Source organism: Brachyhypopomus gauderio, unplaced genomic scaffold (assembly GCF_052324685.1).
Source record: "Brachyhypopomus gauderio isolate BG-103 unplaced genomic scaffold, BGAUD_0.2 sc74, whole genome shotgun sequence".
Lineage (NCBI taxonomy): Eukaryota > Metazoa > Chordata > Actinopteri > Gymnotiformes > Hypopomidae > Brachyhypopomus > Brachyhypopomus gauderio.
Window position 1 is genome coordinate 631,712 of NW_027506895.1, and position 20,938 is coordinate 652,649.

General features: G+C 45.3%; 3 protein-coding genes across 3 annotated transcripts; 1 reads left to right on the forward strand and 2 right to left on the reverse strand.

Moving 5' to 3' along the window:
- Positions 1–314: 314 nt before the first annotated feature.
- On the reverse strand, positions 315–10,493 carry phyhip (phytanoyl-CoA 2-hydroxylase interacting protein). The gene is made up of 5 exons (XM_076990220.1): positions 10,321–10,493; positions 6,703–6,879; positions 2,591–2,765; positions 2,232–2,349; positions 315–1,801 (listed from the first exon to the last, which is right to left on the reverse strand). The coding sequence occupies exons 2-5, from the start codon at positions 6,874–6,876 to the stop codon at positions 1,267–1,269; spliced, it is 1,002 nt and encodes a 333-aa protein (XP_076846335.1). The 5' UTR covers positions 6,877–6,879; positions 10,321–10,493; the 3' UTR covers positions 315–1,266.
- Positions 10,494–13,858: 3,365 nt separating this feature from the next.
- On the forward strand, positions 13,859–18,142 carry polr3d (polymerase (RNA) III (DNA directed) polypeptide D). Its single transcript, XM_076990219.1, has 9 exons — positions 13,859–14,002; positions 14,915–15,095; positions 15,214–15,257; positions 15,484–15,638; positions 15,742–15,866; positions 16,070–16,256; positions 16,815–17,065; positions 17,255–17,410; positions 17,821–18,142. Exons 2-9 carry the CDS (start codon positions 14,931–14,933, stop codon positions 17,935–17,937), a joined length of 1,200 nt encoding a protein of 399 aa, XP_076846334.1. The 5' UTR covers positions 13,859–14,002; positions 14,915–14,930; the 3' UTR covers positions 17,938–18,142.
- A 569-nt stretch (positions 18,143–18,711) lies between these two features.
- Positions 18,712–20,855, reverse strand: LOC143491337 (E3 ubiquitin/ISG15 ligase TRIM25-like). Its single transcript, XM_076990225.1, has 6 exons — positions 20,244–20,855; positions 19,774–19,869; positions 19,464–19,676; positions 19,193–19,352; positions 19,065–19,115; positions 18,712–18,799 (listed from the first exon to the last, which is right to left on the reverse strand). Exons 1-3 carry the CDS (start codon positions 20,826–20,828, stop codon positions 19,464–19,466), a joined length of 894 nt encoding a protein of 297 aa, XP_076846340.1. The 5' UTR covers positions 20,829–20,855; the 3' UTR covers positions 18,712–18,799; positions 19,065–19,115; positions 19,193–19,352.
- Positions 20,856–20,938: the final 83 nt, after the last annotated feature.

A 20,938-nucleotide genomic window follows, 5' to 3' on the forward strand; every position in this document is an offset into this window, starting at 1 on the left:
TTATTATTGTGGTTTGATTGTTTAGTGCTGGTTCACTCTTCACTGTGTGAATGCAAAGGAAATCAGCTTCACTCTACATCCTACATCCATTAGTTTACACTTGATTTCAAGCCAAAGTTAAATTTGTGATACATTTTTCTTAATTAAAGCATGTGGACTAGGGCTGGTGTCACATAAAGGCCCGAAGTGATTTGTCTCTGTTTGATTCTCTGCCTGTGTCAGGGTGTTGTAAGGGGTTTTTTGTGTGTGTGAACTGTGATAGAGATTATAGGTTAAATGTATCTAATGTTTCTATGCTGTATTAAATTATTTATCAAGACATTCTGTTGTTTCAATTCCAGCATCCTCTGTTGAGGTACAGAAAATTAACCTTTTTAAGCTTTTTAATATTCTCTGTCATACTTATAAAATGGGACTTACAGAAGTTGCCAGAGTAGTGTAGATTGACCTGTTGAATTCTTTTTAATTGTTGTCACCACACACACAGGATGTGAGGAAATATTGATGACACGTCACAACATCCTGAATCGTCAGTGCAAAGAACCCGTGTGTGACCCTAGAAATGCTCAAGTTACACAGTAGTTTATGAAGGGGAGAGGAAGTATTTCATCACATTCTGTGTAAGACTATCAACACCACCACAGGTCGCATTATTTACATTTGAATATGAGAACGATTGGTGGACACACCCCTGACGGAGGAACCATGAATATCAAGTAAATCAATAGATCAGTTTGGATTCTGAAAAACAAATGACTATGTGTTGTTGAACATGAATCATTTAGAGTGGATTAAACATTTTGATCATTAGCCTTCATGCACTTCCCACAGCCTGAAAATGAGCGTGTAAATATTTCAGCAGTGACTGAAAGCATTTGTCAATCACAGGACAAGCTTTTCATGTTAAATATGTTTGGCAATGAGTACATCTAATGGCTTATATTCTTATATCCAAATTAAATCTGCACAATATCCTTTTCAATATTACATTATCACACCTGTTTGATTAATTTTAATCTAATTATCACACCTGTTATCTCAACTGCTTGATTTATTTTAAGTTTTAGTTTTAAGATTTACTGTATTTTTTAACACCTGACAGACTCTATAACTGTCACTTATTTTAAGGGTTTAATTGATTCTATTCAATTCCTTTTTATAATGTATGTGAACTGTGACAGAGATTATAGGTGAAATATTTCTATCTATCATTTCCAAAGGCATTCTGTAATTTGAGTCCAGACTCATTCTCCCAGCATCCTGTGTTCAGCGTCCAACATTGATGTTACACACCTTGCAGCTGGGGTCTTTCTTGGCGTTAGCAGTGGAGAGACTCATGAGCTGCTGATGCCCAGTGATCTCCACCAGTGTGCCCAGGTCCAGAGCCAGAGGCTCCGTGTACAGAATCTCTATTATGACATCACTGGCATGACAGAACTTTGGCTCCTCCCCTGGGACGTACGTCAGAAAACGATTGTCCGCGAGGTCTAGTAGCGGGAGGCGGCCGCGGCAGAAGCGATCCCCCTCGGATCCGGCGGGTGCCAACACCAGCACGACGTAGTGATAGGCGGTGTACATGCAGTAGAAGTCGGCGAAGTAGAGGTGGGTGTCGGAGTTGAGGAGGTGGCCCGCGGAGACCTGGAAGCGCAGCGGTCCGTAGGGGGAGTCGTTCGGAGGGAGGCCTGTGTCGAACTCGGTGTTGCAGCTGAGGAAGACTCCGGGCAGCTTGCCGTTAATGGGGGAGCCGTGGCTGCCACTGTTGTCCTTCAGAGACGGGAGCATGGTGCCGTTACACGCTGTGCTGTAGACGGGCGGGGAGGCGGAGGGAGAAGAGGAGACACAGATCCAGACGTTTGAGGCCTGTAGGTCATGTTCTCACATCTTGCTAACTTCCCTATGACTGCCAAATTCACTGAAGCCCACTACACCCATTCGGTCTGAAGGCCCCAGACATCTCTCTAAAGCCCCGCCCTTAGACCCGCCCTTAGTCCACCCTCCTGAGCCTGCACAAAACTGACGGGTTACAGTGCCTCCCTACCTGAGAATCGTTTTTTGAACTTTCAAGAACTCAAGATGGTTTGACCATAGCATTCTTAAAACTTGCAGCAACGTTAAAATCTTGAACACCCTTCTAAGAACGCCTCAACTTCACCTCTCACTGACCAACAGGCGGAGGGAGGGAGGCGTGACTAGTCGTGAGAAGACGTGAGCGGTTCTGAGCAGTTGCACACCTCACATGGTGGAAGTACTCGTGGTGCTGGTTGCGGTAGAAGACGGAGAACGGGAGCAGTCTGCCGGCGGCTGTTTGAGCTTTGTCTAAGAGCTGCTGTAGAAGGTCCAGGCTGTAATCTGCAGGACAGAAACATGCGGTCGGCCAACAGTCACACCTCTACAGTCTTCTGCGTCTCTCACTGTCAGAGCAAAACAGAGGACAACCACAGCCCTCACGGACTACAGCTGACATCAAAGTCCCTACCCAAGCAGGCCGAAATAGCTGTAGGATAATTTTGCACATAATTCCACTTCCCCCGAACGATCGGTGACTGGGTCGGACCAGCGTTCGGGTCGGAGATTGGATGTCTCCACTCACCCCCAGTGCAGAACTCCACCGCTTGGCTCCAGTCCGACACCTGATAGTCTCCGTCCGGCTGCCGGATGGCTGTCTGCACGGCTACGCTGTACTTGGTGCGAGGGCTCAGAAACCAGTGGCCTCTCACTGTCATGGGCAGAGGCACCGCCTTGGCCACCAGCTTGGTGGGTACATCCTAATGGGATTGGAGGAGACAGGGCAAGAACTTGGTCAACATGACCAATCAGGACCTTTTTACTTCATCTTAAAATGGACTAATGACTTAATGACAAGATTAGATGCATTCTAATTCTACGCCTTTCATGATGAGTGTTAAGTGCTTGGTGTTTGTCATTATATATCCAGAACCATTGATGAAGGACTGTATAGGAAGTGCAATGGAAAACTATCAACATTTAAAACATAAACTGAGATGTTTATTAGTTTATCAGTGCAAGACTACCAGGGGCGTGGAATCTACAAGATGTTGAGTGCATTTTGCAGGCATGTTGTACCATGCTGAAATTATAGGCTGGCACAGTCTCTGCAGTTGGCTGCCTTTGTTGTGAATAACCAGCTTCATCCCTAACGTGGCCAGTAGGGTGGAGATCTGGACCACCGAAGCAGTGAAACATCTCTGTCACCTTCCTGAAACCGTTCAGCGCTGAGATGTGGCTCTGAGCACAGCGCACTAGCAAACTAGACCTGTGCATCCAAGCTGCTGTGTTCAGTGTTCAAATATGCTGTGTTCGGAAGTGCAGTGTTCAGTGTTCAGATACGCTGTGTTCAGATATGCGGTGTTCAGTGTTCAGATATGCGATGTTCAGATATGCTGTGTTCGGATATGCAGTGTTCAGTGTTCAGATATGCTGTGTTCAGATATGCTGTGTTCAGTGTTCAGATATGCTGTGTTCAGATACACTGTGTTCAGTGTTCAGATATGCTGTGCTTACATAGGCTGTACTGTTTGGGAGTCATTCAATGGGAATCAGGAGTCCTTGTGTGTAGCAGAAACACATTGCTGATTATGAGATTGGTTTCAGAAACGCCAGTGGAGATTTTATGGATCTCCACACACGTTTATTAGCTACAGGAAGAGCTTGTCACGGCAAGAACTTCAATGATGAATACAGTAGTTGTCAGGAGGAAGACTCCCAGCCCTTGATAGAAATTTATGACAGTTTAAATGCATCATGTGGCAGAATAAAAAGCCTCAGAATTTTTGTCTGTAGTTTCTTTCAAGTTCTTTGTCGGTTCTGTTTAGAATTACAGGACTGATTAAAATAGTTCTATTTTTATATTATTATAGGAAACAATTATATTATTATAATAGGTCAGGTAGGTATTTAATCTGTTCTACTCAGGGGTCAGGTAGGTATTTAATCTGTTCTACTCAGGGGTCAGGTAGGTATTTAATCTGTTCTACTAACGGGTCAGGTAGGTGTTTAATCTGTTCTACTCAGTGGTCAGGTAGGTATTTAATCTGTTCTGCGCAGGGGTCAGGTAGGTATTTAATCTGTTCTACTAACGGGTCAGGTAGGTGTTTAGTCTGTTTTACTCAGGGGTCAGGTAGGTGTTTAATCTGTTCTACTCAGTGGTCAGGTAGGTGCTTAGTCTGTTCTACTCAGGGGTCAGGTAGGTATTTAATCTGTTCTACTCAGGGCCAGGTAGGTATTTAATCTGTTCTGCGCAGGGGTCAGGTAGGTATTTAATCTGTTCTACTAACGGGTCAGGTAGGTGTTTAGTCTGTTTTACTCAGGGGTCAGGTAGGTGTTTAATCTGTTCTACTCAGTGGTCAGGTAGGTGTTTAGTCTGTTCTACTCAGTGGTCAGGTAGGTGTTTAGTCTGTTCTACTCAGGGGCCATATAGGTGTTTAATCTGTTCTACTAACGGGTCAGGTAGGTGTTTAGTCTGTTTTACTCAGGGGTCAGGTAGGTGTTTAATCTGTTCTACTCAGTGGTCAGGTAGGTGCTTAGTCTGTTCTACTCAGGGGTCAGGTAGGTATTTAATCTGTTCTACTCAGGGGTCAGGTAGGTATTTAATCTGTTCTACTCAGTGGTCAGGTAGGTGTTTAATCTGTTCTACTAACGGGTCAGGTAGGTGTTTAGTCTGTTTTACTCAGGGGTCAGGTAGGTGTTTAATCTGTTCTACTCAGTGGTCAGGTAGGTGTTTAGTCTGTTCTACTCAGTGGTTAGGTAGGTGTTTAATCTGTTCTACTCAGGGGCCATGTAGGTGTTTAGTCTGTTCTACTCAGGGGTCAGGTAGGTGTTTAGTCTGCTCTACTAATGGGTCAGGTATGTGTTTAGTCTGTTTTACTCAGGGGTCAGGTAGGTATTTAATCTGTTCTACTCAGGGATCAGGTAGGTGTTTAGTCTGTTTTACTCAGGGGTCAGGTAGGTGTTTAATCTGTTCTACTTAGTGGTCAGGTAGGTATTTAATCTGTCCTACTCAGGGGTCAGGTAGGTATTTAATCTGTTCTACTCAGTGGTCAGGTAGGTATTTAATCTGTTCTACTCAGGGGTCAGGTAGGTGTTTAATCTGTTCTACTCAGTGGTCAGGTAGGTGCTTAGTCTGTTCTACTCAGGGGTCAGGTAGGTATTTAATCTGTTCTACTCAGGGGTCAGGTAGGTATTTAATCTGTTCTGCGCAGGGGTCAGGTAGGTATTTAATCTGTTCTACTAACGGGTCAGGTAGGTGTTTAGTCTGTTTTACTCAGGGGTCAGGTAGGTGTTTAATCTGTTCTACTCAGTGGTCAGGTAGGTGTTTAGTCTGTTCTACTCAGTGGTCAGGTAGGTGTTTAGTCTGTTCTACTCAGGGGCCATGTAGGTGTTTATTCTGTTCTACTCAGGGGTCAGGTAGGTGTTTAGTCTGCTCTACTCAGGGGTCAGGTAGGTGTTTAGTCTGCTCTACTAATGGGTCAGGTATGTGTTTAGTCTGTTTTACTCAAGGGTCAGGTAGGTATTTAATCTGTTCTACTCAGGGATCAGGTAGGTGTTTAGTCTGTTTTACTCAGGGGTCAGGTAGGTGTTTAATCTGTTCTACTTAGTGGTCAGGTAGGTATTTAATCTGTCCTACTCAGGGGTCAGGTAGGTATTTAATCTGTTCTACTCAGTGGTCAGGTAGGTATTTAATCTGTTCTACTCAGGGGTCAGGTAGGTGTTTAGTCTGTTCTACTAACAGGTCAGGTAGGTGTTTAGTCTGTTCTACTCAGTGGTTAGGTAGGTGTTTAGTCTGTTCTACTCAGTGGTCAGGTAGGTGTTTAGTCTGCTCTACTCAGGGGTCAGGTAGGTGTTTAGTCTGTTCTACTCAGGGGTCAGGTAGGTGTTTAGTCTGCTCCACGCAGGGGTCAGGTAGGTGTTTAGTCTGCTCCACTCAGGGGTCAGGTAGGTGTTTAGTCTGTTCTACTCAGTGGTCAGGTAGGTGTTTAGTCTGCTCTACTCAGGGGTCAGGTAGGTGTTTAGTCTGCTCTACTCAGGGGTCAGGTAGGTGTTTAGTCTGTTCTACTCAGTGGTTAGGTAGGTGTTTAGTCTGCTCTACTCAGGGGTCAGGTAGGTGTATAGTCTGTTCTACTCAGGGGTCAGGTAGGTGTTTAGTCTGCTCTACTCAGTGGTCAGGTAGGTGTTTAGTCTGCTCTACTCAGGGGTCAGGTAGGTGTTTGGTCTGTTCTACTCAGTGGTCAGGTATGTGTTTGGTCTGCTCTACTCAGTGGTCAGGTAGGTGTTTAGTCTGCTCTACTCAGGGGTCAGGTAGGTGTTTAGTCTGCTCTACTCAGGGGTCAGGTAGGTGTTTAGTCTGCTCCACTCAGGGGTCAGGTAGGTGTTGCAGGTGTAGTCATGCAGGATTTGGTCCATGGTGCACGGTTCTTCCATGTAGCTCAGTTTGTACTGATATTCATCAGTAGTATGCCGATACTACGGGACAATATATAAAAGGAATGATATAATGACAAAAGAAAAGAAATTTGAAAACTACTAAAAAATACTAAAAGGATTTGAACATAAAACAGAGTTTAAGCAATATAGGTTAGGCAATACATAGAATAGATTGCATTCTATCAGAGGCTGCACAGGTGACATTCATGCGTTCACGTGAGGCATGATGGGTAGGGGGCGGAGCCAGCCTAGGTCACTCACTCTGTGCTTGAAGTGCTTCTGCTCTCCGCCCTCCTTCCGGCTCAGGTCAATGAAGTAGTGTGTCACGCGGGCCATGTCTTGCGGGGTCATCTCCCAGGTGAGCCGGAATGAGTCACAGGTCACCTCGATGATCTGGATATTATGGGGTGCAGAGAGGAGTTCCATCTCAGCCATGACCTAGAGAGAGAGGGAGAGAGAGAGAGAGAGAGAGAGAGAGAGAGAGAGAGAGAAATATGATGAGGCTAAAAATTACTGGAGGCTCATGAAAAAGCAATCTTCCAGCCTTGAACAAAATTCAATTAACCTGTTGACAAGTGACCTGTCAGGAAGCATCACTTTCTCTCTCTCCCTCTCCCTCTCCCTTCCTCTCTCTTTCCCTCACTCGGACACTTTGTCTGCCCTGTCACATTTTCACTCCCCACCCCCCGACCCCCCGACTCTTGTGAAAATATACAAATACAGAACTCCAAATATATGCTTTGTATTTAATTTCTTCAGAGCAAACACCTTTTATTAGTCTGTGTGGAGAAACTCAATATACTCATAACGTCCATACAATCCCAAGTCGATGAAACTCTTTTGTGGGCATTACACACAAGAACTGCCACCCAACGGGAACTGATATGGCCCGCTTCTCTCTCCATTACCCACACTGCACTGCTCCTCATCCCCAGGCTGAAGGCTTGAGGCGAAACACAGGTGGTCCAGCACCAGGACCCCAGGATGTTTCTGACGGCACCTCGTGGGGAGGAATGCAGTCAAACCCCAATCCTGCTGCCGTTCCAGACCACCTACCCCGTCCGGAGGGGGGGATGATTAGTGGTGGCGGAGAAGCGGGGGGGGTTGAGGTGGGCAGGCAGGCAGCGTTTGATTGGTTGTCACCCTTCAGCCTCCGTGATCACTGACCCCTGGAGTGTGCTCGCACAAAACCCATTATCACACCCATTGGACAGAGACACACTGCCACAACTGTGATTTACGCGCCCGCCTCTCTCTTTGCCTCCCTCACTTTTCTTTCTCCGTCTTTTCCTCTTGCTTCTGGTCTGGTTCTCTGACTCTGAGGGGCGATTCTCTCCCCAGTTTGCGTTTAGCTCAGGGAGTCCAGAGTTCCTTGAACACAGTACGTCTCCCATGCGCTCAGTCTCATCCACGCCTCCTCATGCAGGAGCGTCCGCCTCTTTGTTATGTAAAATGGAGCACAATGAACTGGACATGTAAATGACCTGAACAGCCCGACCAATGGGAGCTGTTCGTTAAGAATCTCAGTGAGCGTATGCTAACACAGCATGCTGTAGAGTGTGAGATCTTTTACGAGAAGCTCTGTTGGAGTGTTTAAGTTTGTGTGGGGGTGTTTCTCTTGTTAATACACATCCCGGTGGATCACAGATGACCTATTTTACCAAAAATCTGTCATGCATGCCTACACTGGCCATTAATATGCGCGTTATATATGCATCTGAGTTTTATCTTAGAGCTAATAACAGACTACAAGCTGGAAAATGTCCACACTTAAGATGGGAATACTCACGACACAGCCATGGTAACACTAGGGCAACGCTATGGCAACGTATTATGGAGACACATCCTTCTGTGTGATCACCCGTACTCTTACTCACTGCTAATGGAATATCCTCCAAGGACAGTGATCAAAGCCTAAATCACACACACACACACACACACACACACACACACACACACACACACACACACACATACACACACACCTGGTCCAGTTTCTTACCTTTACATACACATCACTCTTGAATTACTTTGTATAATGTAAAATATAAAACTATTCAGCCAATGAAATGGTCCATATTGTGGTTATAGCGAAAGGGTAGAAGCAACCACACAGTGTCAGTCTGACTGTCTAATGCAACCTACTAAGTTTAGGATGTTTTACTCTGTGCCATGTGTGAATCACACCCCAAGCTCAAGTCCACATACTGACGTTTAGCAGGTCCTCTGACATGAGCTCCATAGCTCTTCCTCAAAGCTACCATTCACTGCTTCTCGAGTACTCAATGGATCTGATCCAGATCTGATCTCTACAGTCTGATCTCTGAATCCCCTTATTATGATGGTGGAAGTGCCTCAACCTGTCTGCATTATCAACACTGCTACAGTAATATGTGGGCAAAAACACTGGAGAGTAATCAACTTATTTTAGACCTGGTATCTTCACCTCTCCTTAACATGCTCATTCATTTCCTTCAGTGATTTGATGTGAATCTGTGTGTGTGTGTGTGTGTGTGTGTGTGTGTGTGTGTGTGTGTGTGTGTGTGTGTGTGTGTAGAGTACACCACTGTGGCAGCAGTCCATGTGGTGAAGATGACGTTTTATGGATGCATCCAAATTAGAGGGGGCGGAGTTAATCTGCACAACTAATTAATTAGGAGCGTTTAATGTGAAGGAAGTGTCTGCAAAAGCTTGAGGATGTGCTCACGTCCAGCTATAGGGGAGAGAGACGGGTGTGAGAGACAGGGTGAGAGAGACTGGTGTGAGAGAGACAGGGTAAGAGAGACAGGGTGAGAGAGACAGGTGTGAGAGAGACAGGGTGAGAGGGGGTGTCAGATGGGAGTTAATGGATGAAATTATGTTATCGTGGTTCAGATTTCTCTCTTGATGGTGAGATCTGCAATGCAGTCTGGGTGACAGAGGGAGAACAAGACAAACAATAAGGAACCGGCACTGGAAAATCTCACTGTTTGAAAGGGGAGCAGAAGAAGTGGAGGACAACCACGGGAGCCTGATCCACAGAGCACTCAAACGACAGAGCACTCAAACAAAACAGCACTCAAACGACAGAGCACTCAAACAAAACAGCACTCAAACGACAGAGCACTCAAACGACAGGACGCACCAATAACAGAGCACTCCAGTGACAGGGTACGCAAACGACAGCGCACTCAAACGACAGAGCACTCAAACGATAGAGCACTCAAATGACAGAGCACTCAAATGAAAAAGCACTCAAATGACAGAGCACTCAAACGACAGAGCACTCAAACAAAAGAGCCCTCAAACGACAGAGCATTCAATCAACAGAGCGCTCCAATGACAGGGTACTCAAACGACAGAGCACTCACTCCGAAGACAGAGTACTTAAACAACAGAGCACTCAAATGGCAGAGCACTCTCAGCAACTGTGATTCCGAAAGTGGGGCAGGGAAGAAGAGCCCCTCTCCACACTCACGTGAGCCCAGCTGCAGAGCAGTAGAGATGTGCAAAGTTCCCACACACACATCACACACACACATACGCACACACACAGACACACACACACACACACACACACACACATGCTTGTCCGCATGCACACCCACACACACAGATGAAAAGGGAAAAGAACCCTTGAGCCATGCTTACAGCTACAGTTAGAACTGTTTTCATTTTTAAATGTTCACATTAACACGGGCTCTCACCATGGATACTGGAGTTTTTGATAACAGTGTGCGTGCGCAGTTGTCAAAAAAATGTTACATAACATTAATCCACCAACAGTGAAAAAAACCCTGTGCTTCTGTGTGATTGTTTTAAATGGGAAATGTAACGTGTACGTGAAATCTAGCCCACACACTAACAAATGGCCAGTAGTAGAGAGTGGTGCAGACTTACCTCCGTGTGCGCTGGCTGGAAACAACGGAGATGTTGTCCTGAGAAGGCGCGAGAGCGAGTGAGATGAGAGTGAGACAACGTGAAACAGGATACTCCTGTGATGATGCTGCTCACTGTTGCTGAGTGCTGCTGCTCTGGAGGAAGCCCAAAGGACACCTGACTGGGAAAAGGGTTCTCCCTCTCCCCCCCCCTCTCACTCTCTCTCTCTCTCTCTCTCCCCCTCTCTCCATCTCTCTCTCCCCCTCTCCCCTGTCTCTTTCTCTCTCCCTCTCCCCCCCCTCCCTCCCTCTCCCTCTCTCTCTCCCTCTCCCTATCCATCCCTCTCTCTCTCTCCTCCCTCTCTCTATCCACCCCCCCCTCTCTCCCTCTCTCTCTCTATTCATCCCTCTCTCTCTCCCTCCCCCTCTCTCTCTCTATTCATCCCTCTCTGTCTCCCTCTTCCTCTCTCTCTCCCTCTCTCTATCCATCCCTCTCTCTCTCCCTCTCCCTCTCTCTCTCTCTCCCTCTCCCTCACGCCACCTTTCTCTCTCAGTCTAGCTTGTTCTATCTTCACTCCTTTCTCATTCTGTCATTCTGTCCATCTTTCTCTCTTGTTCTCTCACTCTCCTCTCTTTTTCTTTTTCATCTCCTCTTTCGTTCTCTCTCACTCTCTCTGCCCTGTCACACTTTCAGTCCCTCCCACTCTGACTCCTGCTACATCACCAGTGTGTCGAACGAGAAATGAACGTTCTATCAACGTTCTAAATACTGTTGTTCTTATTAAAGTAGATATGTTTTGTAACACACCACTCACCCACCCACACCAACAGAAACAGACACACGGCATGAACACAAACACACACTCATACATTTTCATAAAAACATACTCACACGCATTCACACAAACACATATTCAGTCTCATACACACAAACATACTATCATACACACAAACCTCAGCATAATCATTGTTGCGTATTATGAATAATGTGCCTATATGTAGTTGTAATCATAATAATCATAATTACAATGATAATTGTGCAAACTGTTTAATACAGTGTCATCTGGGTTAATTGACAATCAAATGAATAAATTCAGTTTAAAATCACCTTTAAAAGTGTATATGCTGATGACTGCGATATGGCTTTATTTACCATTTATAATTCTGTTTTCAGCATTTAATTCCACATTTTAACATTGACTTAAACCACAGCACATTTACATGATCCCCCCCCCCACACACACACACCTTGCTGGTAATATATCTCCATGATCACATATCATATTGAATATCATACGAGTCTCACATATCATACTGAATCATCTTTCAACATCACTTTTGCTCTGTGAGATCTGCTGCAGTCCAACTTTGGCCATGGCTCCATTACTCTCCCATCTCCTCCACATCTCCTCCTCATCTATCACATTACAGGGCTTAATCAGGCTCACAGGAATGTACAGCATCACCACCCCGTCCCTCACCACAGCTCTGGCACAGAGAGAGAAGGGGGCGGGGCCGGGGGGCGATGAGGCTGATTGGCTCTTGAGGAACATAGACCTGAAGAGCTGGCCATTTTACAGGAAATGAAGTAGCTACTACCACATGGGATAGGCGCTGATACCTGGTCTGATATCATTACCCAGCCTTTTTGTTGAGGCCTTTATTTACATCATAATCCTCTTCAGGCGCACCATATTTCCCCAGGAAAAGGGTTTGTCCCCTAGTGCGGGAACGAGAGCTGAGACAGTGGGACCATATGGTCCCATATGGTTCTGTGCCTTGGACAGCTCGGCTCGCGCGCCAAACCCACACTCCGCCACCTGGACGGAGGGAGGAATCAGCCTCCACCCTCCCCACCCTCCCCATCCTCACCACCCCCGTCTGGGTCGGTCTGAATGGTGCGTGCGGCCACGTTGTCCCCTGAAGGTCGTGTGAATGGCACCTTCACGCTGTCCACCACGGAGAGAGCAGCGACTCCGTGACTGATGACACTGCAGTGTGCGGCAGCGTCCACCGGACCTCCTCCACACACGCAGCAGGCCAGGACATGGTGGGCCTCTTCTCTTGCCGTAGTAGATCATCGTCACTTTAAATGCAGCCATCCGTCAGCACACAAGCCTTGACAGCAGCGTGAGGACAAAACCCTGGTGTGTGTGTGTGTGTGTGTTTGTATATATATATATATATATATATATATATATATATATATATATATATATATATATATATATATATATAATATATCTCCAGTCTAATATATAGATATATAAATATATAGAGACTGATATATAGAAGAAATATATGAAAATGCTACTATATACTGTATATATATAACATATATATATAATTAGTATATTATATATGCTAGTATATAATCAATCAATCAATCAATTTTATTTATATAGCGCTTTTTACAACAGTTGTTGTCACAAAGCAGCTTTACAAGTGCCGAGTCCTAGCCCCCAGTGAGCAAGCCAAGGGCGACAGTGGCAAGGAAAAACTCCCTAGTTTTTTTGCATGAGGACGAAACCTTGAGAGGAACCAAGACTCAGGGGGGGGGAACCCATCCTCCTCTGGCCGACACCGGTCACCATGACAACAACAACAATTTAAACAGAAAGAAATAAAGAAAAGGAAAAGATGTAATAATGTCCATCATGGTGTAGGCTTATCCGGTCAGGCAGTAGGTGGCTGGCACTGGATGGATCGCTTGTCTCTCCTCATCTCATTTTTCCTCGAGCAGGCGGGCAGCCATGTGGAGAAAATAAAACAGGGAAGATTAGCTCTGTATGAGGACATATACAGGACAGATGAAATTAAACATTTGGAGTGTGGCATTAAGTTAAACTATTACAGCCTAGCTAAAAAGGCAGAACCAGAAGGTAACATAGGCTTGAGGGCATTCTGAGACATTGGCATCCATCCACTGCACTGTCAACAAACTTGAGTGACCACGAGCAGTGACAGGACGACAGCACCAGCGCCCCAGTCTACCATAAAACCCTTCGCCTATGAACCCCTGGATCTGTACCTTTATCTAAGGGGGGGGGGGGGGGGTGTTAATTATCAAACGCTAAACTAAATAGGTGGGTTTTCAACCTAGACTTAAAGATTGTGACTGTTTCTGAGTCCCGTACGCATTTTGGAAGGTTGTTCCAAAGCTGGGGGGGCCTTATATGAAAAAGCTCTTCCCCCTGCTGTTACCTTATTAATTTGTGGAACTAATAAAAGACCAGCACCCTGTGATCTTAGTTGACGTGGGGGTTCATAGTAGGAAATAAGTTCCTGGAGGTATTCAGGAGCAAGTATTGTAGTATAGTATAGTATATTAGTATAATAGTATATATATATATATATATATATATATATATATATATATATATATATATATATATATATATATATATATATATATATATATATATACTATTATACTATACTATACTATACTACTAAAATACAGTATGTATATTTTAATATTTAACAAAGATGATACAAAATACACCAGGACACGTTATTCCGGTGCTTCGTCACACGGAGGTGGTGTTACTATAAAGCTCCACCCATGTGTTCCTGTTCGGTCTCGGCCCACAGCTGTGGCTGCTAGCTGCCGTTAACAGAGCCGCCACATGGTTCGGGCGAGCTTGCGGGTTGCGGATCTTTCAGCTACGTTAGGTGCCGTAGTCAGATTGAGCAGTGAGCAGGTAAAGCCTTCACTTCCAGGGGCGGAACGGGGCATTACGGGCGCAGATGCCCCGGCTGGGGTAGTTATTTAGCCACCGGGGTTTTCAGCCATGAGTTGGGGCCATGTGTTCATAATGTCTGCGAAGACGTGTCTGTTTAAAAGAGCACAGAGGTTGTGTGTTAAGCTACTTCAACAGAGTTTGGCATACACACACTTTACAGTGTGTAGTGAAACGTGTAAATGTTGTGATCGGGTGCTTTTGGTTAATGAGAAACTGCTGACGAGCAACATGAGGTCGCAACTCCTCTGCGGACCAGCCGGGCCGGCTCGGCTGAACGGAGTGTGCACCGGTCCGGTCTTTTAGACGTCTGTGCTGATGGTCTCGGGTACCTAAATTAAGACATTACGCGTTAATCCTAGCGATTAAGTAAGTCAAACACATTTTCCATCGTAGCTTTATTATTGCGTTTACTAGTCGTCACCGTACGATTTTCGCAAATCCCACTGAATTAATCCCGTTTACAGATTAAGACTGAACTGTTTTCCACGTTTACATTCAACTGTACGACGTAAAATCTCGGTTAACGTGCAAAACAAGCACACGATAACACGCATGCGCTCAGCACACCTTATCGTACACGTTGCCATGATAACGATGACCACGTGAGTCCGAGTCATTCTGTCCATGGTCCAGGCAGTGAGCAGATTACCCAAGATTGCATGTGCAGGTGTGCATGTGTTTTATAACTTTGACAGAGTTCTGCGACATGTTTTAATTTTCTTTTAATACGTATACTTGTCTGGACACCATAGTATACTTGTCTGAACATCCTCAGATTATTAACAGATTATCAGACTGCATGTGAACATAGCCAGTGCTGTGTTTTGATGTCGACTGATATCACTGTAATGGCTGTTCGATCTACGTAAGGTGTTAAAGTGTGAGGATGGCCAGCCCGGGCGCAGATGACCCAACCGGACCCCCTCGGACCGCGCAGCCCGGTTCTGGAGGGCGTGGGCTCGCACTGGGCCGCAGGCTGCCGGCTGGTCTCTCTCCTGGCCGCCTCCCCACCATGCGCTCCAGAGATCTCACCCTTGGCGGAGTGAAGAAGGTACGTAGACTAAGCTCACGCACGTTCATAACAAGAGCATTACGTTTGTGAAATAAACAAACTAAGTGTTCATGTAAATGTTAACCAGCTGTCCCCTCTCTCGTTTTCTACCTCACAGAAAACCTTCACACCCAACATCATTGGCCGTAAGAGTAAAGAAGAGTAAGTGATAGAAAAAAAATGGCAAAGCTTCAACATCTCTGTGATGTTTTTTAATCTACAAGGCATGTTTTGTTGATGAGACCGGTATCATGTGAGTGTTTTGCCTTTTTACTCTATGACCCGGTTTTGGATTAAAAGATTAAAAATGACCACACGATAGACCTGTGAGAACATGATGACCAGAAGCTTGGCTTTGCCCTACCAGAACCGTGATGTTTCCTTGCAGATTGAAAGCAGATGACGGGCCCAGGAGGGAGCGGAAGGACGCGGACCGGGGGCGGCAGCGTGATGGGCGTGGCAGGGGCCGGGGTCGCCCTGAGGTCATTCAGTCCCACTCCATCTTTGAGCAGGGACCAGCGGAGATGATGGCCAAGAGGAGAAGTAAGGCGGGAACTGAAGCAGGTTGTAAGACAACACGGGAACGAGTGCAGGAGCTTAAGCTGTGATTGTCTCTCCGTCTGTCTCCGGTTTTTGGCTTTGCTAGGTATGTATGATGATGCGCGAGACACGCCCAACAGTGGCCCCTCCCCCATCATTAATATTAAGAAGGAGAAGAGAGAGACGGAGGAGGAGACCAAAGAGATTCTGCGCAAGTTGGAGAGAGACAACGTATGACAGTTCGTTGCCGTCTGTGGGCAAATACCCTGATCTATACATCACTGTCTAAACATTCCCAGTGTATGAATTCCAGATTATAGTCTGAGAAGACTGAGCTAAACATGGCTGTGGATGTGGTTAGCAGAGACAGTGTTGTCTGTGAACATGGAGATATGGTACCAATGAGGGGTGTGTGTGTGTGTGTGTGTGTATAGTTTCTCGATGACCCCCGTCTGAGGAGTGAGGCACGGAGCTTCCCGGTTCAGCTGCCCCTGGCTGTGTCCGGCTGGGTCTTTAAAGAGGACTCGGGGGAGAGTTTTCAGGCAGGCGGCCCCAAAATCGAGAAGAGCTCTAGAGAAGATGAACCAATGAGTGCAGAGTTCTCTGGGGCTACTGTTAAAGGTACGAGAAAACCGCACTCAAATTGTTTCAATATAGTTGTTTGGATAAGATTTTGGATTTAAAGATGTGTTTAAACCTAATCTCGGTGATTATTAAGAGATATTTGATATTACTCCTACATTCCATTTTGTTCACATATTCATAGTCATTAGTTTATGCCAGGGTTGTCAAACTCAATTTAGGTAAAGGGCCGCATTTCATAGTTCAGTGTTGGGTGAGCTTAACCTGATCTTGACGTAAATTTAATTTAAGAACGGCTCCTCTTATTTCTGTTCACATTTGTTTTCTTAAAGTCACTTTTCTTCATTTGGAGCAAGATGCTTGTTTACATCGTCTTTCTTAGCATGATAATGAAGAAATACACATCACCATTGTAGTCACCTTACAGTCACAAGCCAATTTGCCACCTAGTGGAATAACGGAGACTGGCTTCCCATTCAGTTACGGTCCACAAAATTTTTATTCAGAACTTTCTGGAATTTTTTGGGGGTCCTTCTAGAATGACAGTACTGCCAGTCCTGCGGTGTGTAACAAACCTGTTTGGTTTATTTTGTTTAGTTAAACAAGAACCTCCTGACACGCCTGACTTGAAGAAGGCGGAGCCCATGTTCAGGCCGCCGCCCCTACCCACGCCTCACTCGTTGCCTGAGCTGCTTCAATTGTGGGGTCAGTGCAAAGAGGAGGAGCTACTCTTCATGCAGCTCCCTGATTCGCTGCCAGGTCAACCACCGACCAGTGACATCAAACCAACCAAAATTACTGTGCAGTCTGAGGACGGGCAGTCCGTTCTACAGAAGACACAGGACCAGGTGTGTGTGTGTGTGTGTGCGCGCGCTGGCTGTCTGGTAACTAATAGTGTGCTTTTAATGCTTTTTCCCCTACATTGTGTGAAATAATATATTGAGTTAAACAGCAGCACTTCAACACTCGGACTGTGTACATTTTCTAGAAGGTGTACGTTTTGAAAGGGGTGTGTGTGTGTGTGTCTCTCTCTGCAGCAGGAGGAGGCTGAGGAGGAGAGCTGCTGTTCCCTGAGCGACCTGCAGGAGGGGCTGGTGGGCCGCATGCTGTTGAGACGATCGGGCAGAGTGCAGCTGGTGCTGGGGCGCGTCACGCTGGACGTGGCGCTGGGCACGCCGTGCGCTTTCCTACAGGTCCCCGACACGCCCCATAACACACACACACCTATACCACGTCACATGACAACACAATGACTTCCCATACCTGCACTCTTTAAAAACTAGTAGTGCATGATGACGTATTGAATAAAACTGATATGCATTTCATTATTTATTAAACAAAACTTGGTATGTCTGATTATAGGGCTATACTTGCATTTTCTATTCCAGAGTCTGTGTCTGCCCCCTTATGGCGCAAGTGTGTGTTGCTTTCCTTGAGGATATTTTACTGTATTTACCATGTAGTGTTTGGTTCAGAGGAGCATTTCAGTGTAATGATCCTTCTGGTCTAGATACCTTTATATGTGGATGGTGTATGTTGTGTTTAGCTTGTATCAGTAAGTGATGTGTAGTGTTTATCTGGTGGGTTCTCTCTCTGTTTGTAGGAACTGGTGTCTGTTGGAGTTGAGGGCAGTAGAGGAGACCTGACTGTACTGGGCCACATTAAACACAAACTGGTGTGCTCGCCGGACTTTGAGGCCCTTCTGGAGAACAAAGCTTGAGGAGTGTGTGTGTAGAACTGTGACCCATGAGGGACTGAGTTTACAGAGGTGTTCTATTTATTAGCAGGAGATATAGAGCTCTTGGTACTGAAATATTTATTTATGCACACAATTCATTTATTCAGGAACTTAAATTGCCTTCAGGTTCTGAGCTCTGGAAACACATGTAACGGTTGAGAAGTGAAGAATAAAGTACAATACAGCACGTGTGTCTCATGCATTTAATTGTTCTTAATAGATGAATAACAATCAGCCATAAAAATATTCATACTTGCATTCATGTTGCATATTACAAAGAACATTTCAAAACAGTGTGACTCAACTCCATGTGACCCAGCAGGGGATTATGGGAAAGGAGAAGATGTTGCCTCCCTCCCTCCCTCAAGCACCAGCCCCAATCAGAGATCACAAAGTCGAACTAAACTCGTTCTAGGCTTTAGCCTGAACCTGGGGTAGAGGGGATGAGTGAACGTTGTGTAGATTCTCCGGATGAGCTCCATGTTGTTAGAGACCCCGTAGAAGGCCAGAATTCCTGCATTGTGATCCAGATATACTCCAATTATGGAGGATGTAGGTGGTTCTAACTGACAGTCCTCTTCATCAAAGGAGAATGTGGAGACTGAGACCCTCCTTAAGCCTACCTCCTTCCAAAGCCTCTTCCTGCAGTCATTGTCATAGGAGAGCATGACTGAAACATCTCCCCTTCTCTCAAACTCCCAATAACAACGTCCAGACAGACCCTCACTACATATGGCCTCTGTATTTGACCATGAAAAACAGTCTTCTGCTGATGCAGTTTTGTTTTTATCCGATATCTGAAGATTACTCGATGTATCTGGGTTAAACGTGAGCAGACAGGAATCTGAGGGGTGGAGAGAAATTTAGAAAATGATAACCACATTAACAATTTCCTGTAGTGATGTTGGTTGCAGGAGTAGTGGGTGGGGGCTTGGTGAACTTGACCAACAGTTCTGTGTGATCTCAAATCAGTATGTCAACAGAAAATGGCGCTCTATGCAAAAGTGGCTGTGCAACAAATCACTCAGCTTCATTGCATTTGTATTTGCATATGGATTAGTATTGGCAATGTATGGGAGTGGTTATGTTAATGAATTCCTAGTACTCACATTTCAATAACTCTTCTCTGGTCTTTGGTTCCCATGGCAAGATACTGCGCACTATTAAATATAAAAACACTTTGTTCAAATGTAACTAGGGAGATATTTACAACAAATGTGTTGGTTATTCATCATACCGTCTGATATTTTCACCATTTCCAGTTTGGTCAGGTCATCATTCATTCGTCTGTTCATCTCGGAGCAAATTTTATTTACAAATTCCAAAGAAAACTTGGGCTGAGTGTCAATCCTGGATATGTCGGTAACTACAGGAAGGGCCGAGACTGAGGGGAACATCTGCAGATAGAGGAGACGTAGAGGAGACGACAAGCACATGGATGGAGACATGAGAAGAGATCAGTTCCAGAAGGAAGAACTTATGGTAAGTGATCAGATAGCTGATGTTACCTAGAGGAAGTGGATGTGATCATCTGAGAGTGATAGCTTCTCCAGCTCAGCGTCTCTCCTCCTCAGATCAGTGATCTCCTGCTCCACGTTCCTCATGAGTTCTTGAATGTGATCCAGTTCAGCCTTTTCCTGAGCTCTGATCAGCTCTTTCACGTCAGAGCTCAGCTCAGTAAAGAGGTTGTCACTCTCCTCCAATGCTGCCTGCGACGAGCACTGTTAGGGGACACAGAGAGAGGGGACACAGAGAGAGGGGACACACAAATTATGTCTGGAAAAGCCACCAGCAACCTGTTGTGTGCCCTGCAGTCACCTGGAGAAACTTCATAGCCTCTCTTAACTTCTTCAACTTCTCCTCGCCCGGCTGGATTCTCTCCACAGTTTGTCTTTGCAGGTTCACCAAACAGCCCTAGACAAAGAAATCAGGTTTCAGCCACACATTCCAGTCATAATTCAGCAAAACAACTGATAGATCCTGATGAAGAGCTTACGTGGTTGTGGTTTTATGAATGAAGTGAGTGGGCAGAGTCCAACAGCACAGGACATTAGACATCTCATCCAATGTATAATTCACATTTGTTCAACAATAGTATATTCACTGAGCCTTTGACCTGATTTAAGCTAAGCCATGTGAAGCACCATATTATCCTGTTTTGTTCTTGAGCACATAGTTTTGAGCTTCGGTTAAATTACAAAGTTTTATGGAATATGAAAAATTAGTAAATGGTTTTCAAATATGTCAATGTTTTTCAAGGTCATTCATCATGGTTCCTCAGTTCTTACCTGCTTCACATTGCGTTCTACTTCAGCTGAAGTTATCTCATGACAAATGTGCGTGTCCATGCACAGAAGACACATGAGCTTCTGATCTTTATGACAGAAGACCTCCAAGAGCCTGTCATGAAGACCACAGATCTTCTCCTGGAGATTCATGGAGGCCTCAATCAGTTTGTGTCTCTTGTACACAGGAGATTCATAATGATTCTGAACATGTGCTTCACAGAAGGACAGCAGACATGTCAGGCAGGACTTGATAGCTTTGTGTTTTCTCTCAGTGCAGACGTCACACTCCACATCTCCAGGTATAACAGAAGAGTCAACAGGAGCAACATCTTGGAGTTTTGTCTTCCTCAGTTTGTCAGTCAGTTCAGCCAGCATGGTGTTCTTGTTGAGAACAGGTCTTGGTGTGAAGCTGTGTCTGCACTGGGGGCAGCTGTAGGATCCCTTCTGATCATCCTGATCCCAGCACTCATTGATACATCCCCGACAGAAACTGTGTCCACAGGGAATAGTCACCGGATCCTTCAGCAAATCCAGACAGACTGGGCAGTTGAACAAATCCTGAGTTGTGAGGATAGCTTCTGCCATTTTAATTGACTAACAAAGGAGGGAGAGAGAGAGCTTTTAGATTGTTGCAAAAGCAATTAATTAAAGTATTAACATTTAAAGTGATTAAGAAATAATGAGAATATTTTTAA

Coding starts and splice junctions, on each gene's coding strand:
- LOC143491337 (XM_076990225.1), bottom strand. CDS start 20,828: ATGGCAGAAGCTATCCTCACAACTCAGGATTTGTTCAACTGCCCAGTC. Junction 19,870..20,243: donor TAGAACGCAATGTGAAGCAG/GTAAGAACTGAG, acceptor TTCTTTGTCTAG/GGCTGTTTGGTGAACCTGCA. Junction 19,677..19,773: donor AGGCTATGAAGTTTCTCCAG/GTGACTGCAGGG, acceptor GTCCCCTAACAG/TGCTCGTCGCAGGCAGCATT.
- phyhip (XM_076990220.1), bottom strand. CDS start 6,876: ATGGCTGAGATGGAACTCCTCTCTGCACCCCATAATATCCAGATCATC. Junction 2,766..6,702: donor AGAAGCACTTCAAGCACAGA/GTGAGTGACCTA, acceptor CAATCCCATTAG/GATGTACCCACCAAGCTGGT. Junction 2,350..2,590: donor GGTGGAGTTCTGCACTGGGG/GTGAGTGGAGAC, acceptor TCTGTCCTGCAG/ATTACAGCCTGGACCTTCTA.
- polr3d (XM_076990219.1), top strand. CDS start 14,931: ATGGCCAGCCCGGGCGCAGATGACCCAACCGGACCCCCTCGGACCGCG. Junction 15,096..15,213: donor CCCTTGGCGGAGTGAAGAAG/GTACGTAGACTA, acceptor TCTACCTCACAG/AAAACCTTCACACCCAACAT. Junction 15,639..15,741: donor GATGATGGCCAAGAGGAGAA/GTAAGGCGGGAA, acceptor TGGCTTTGCTAG/GTATGTATGATGATGCGCGA.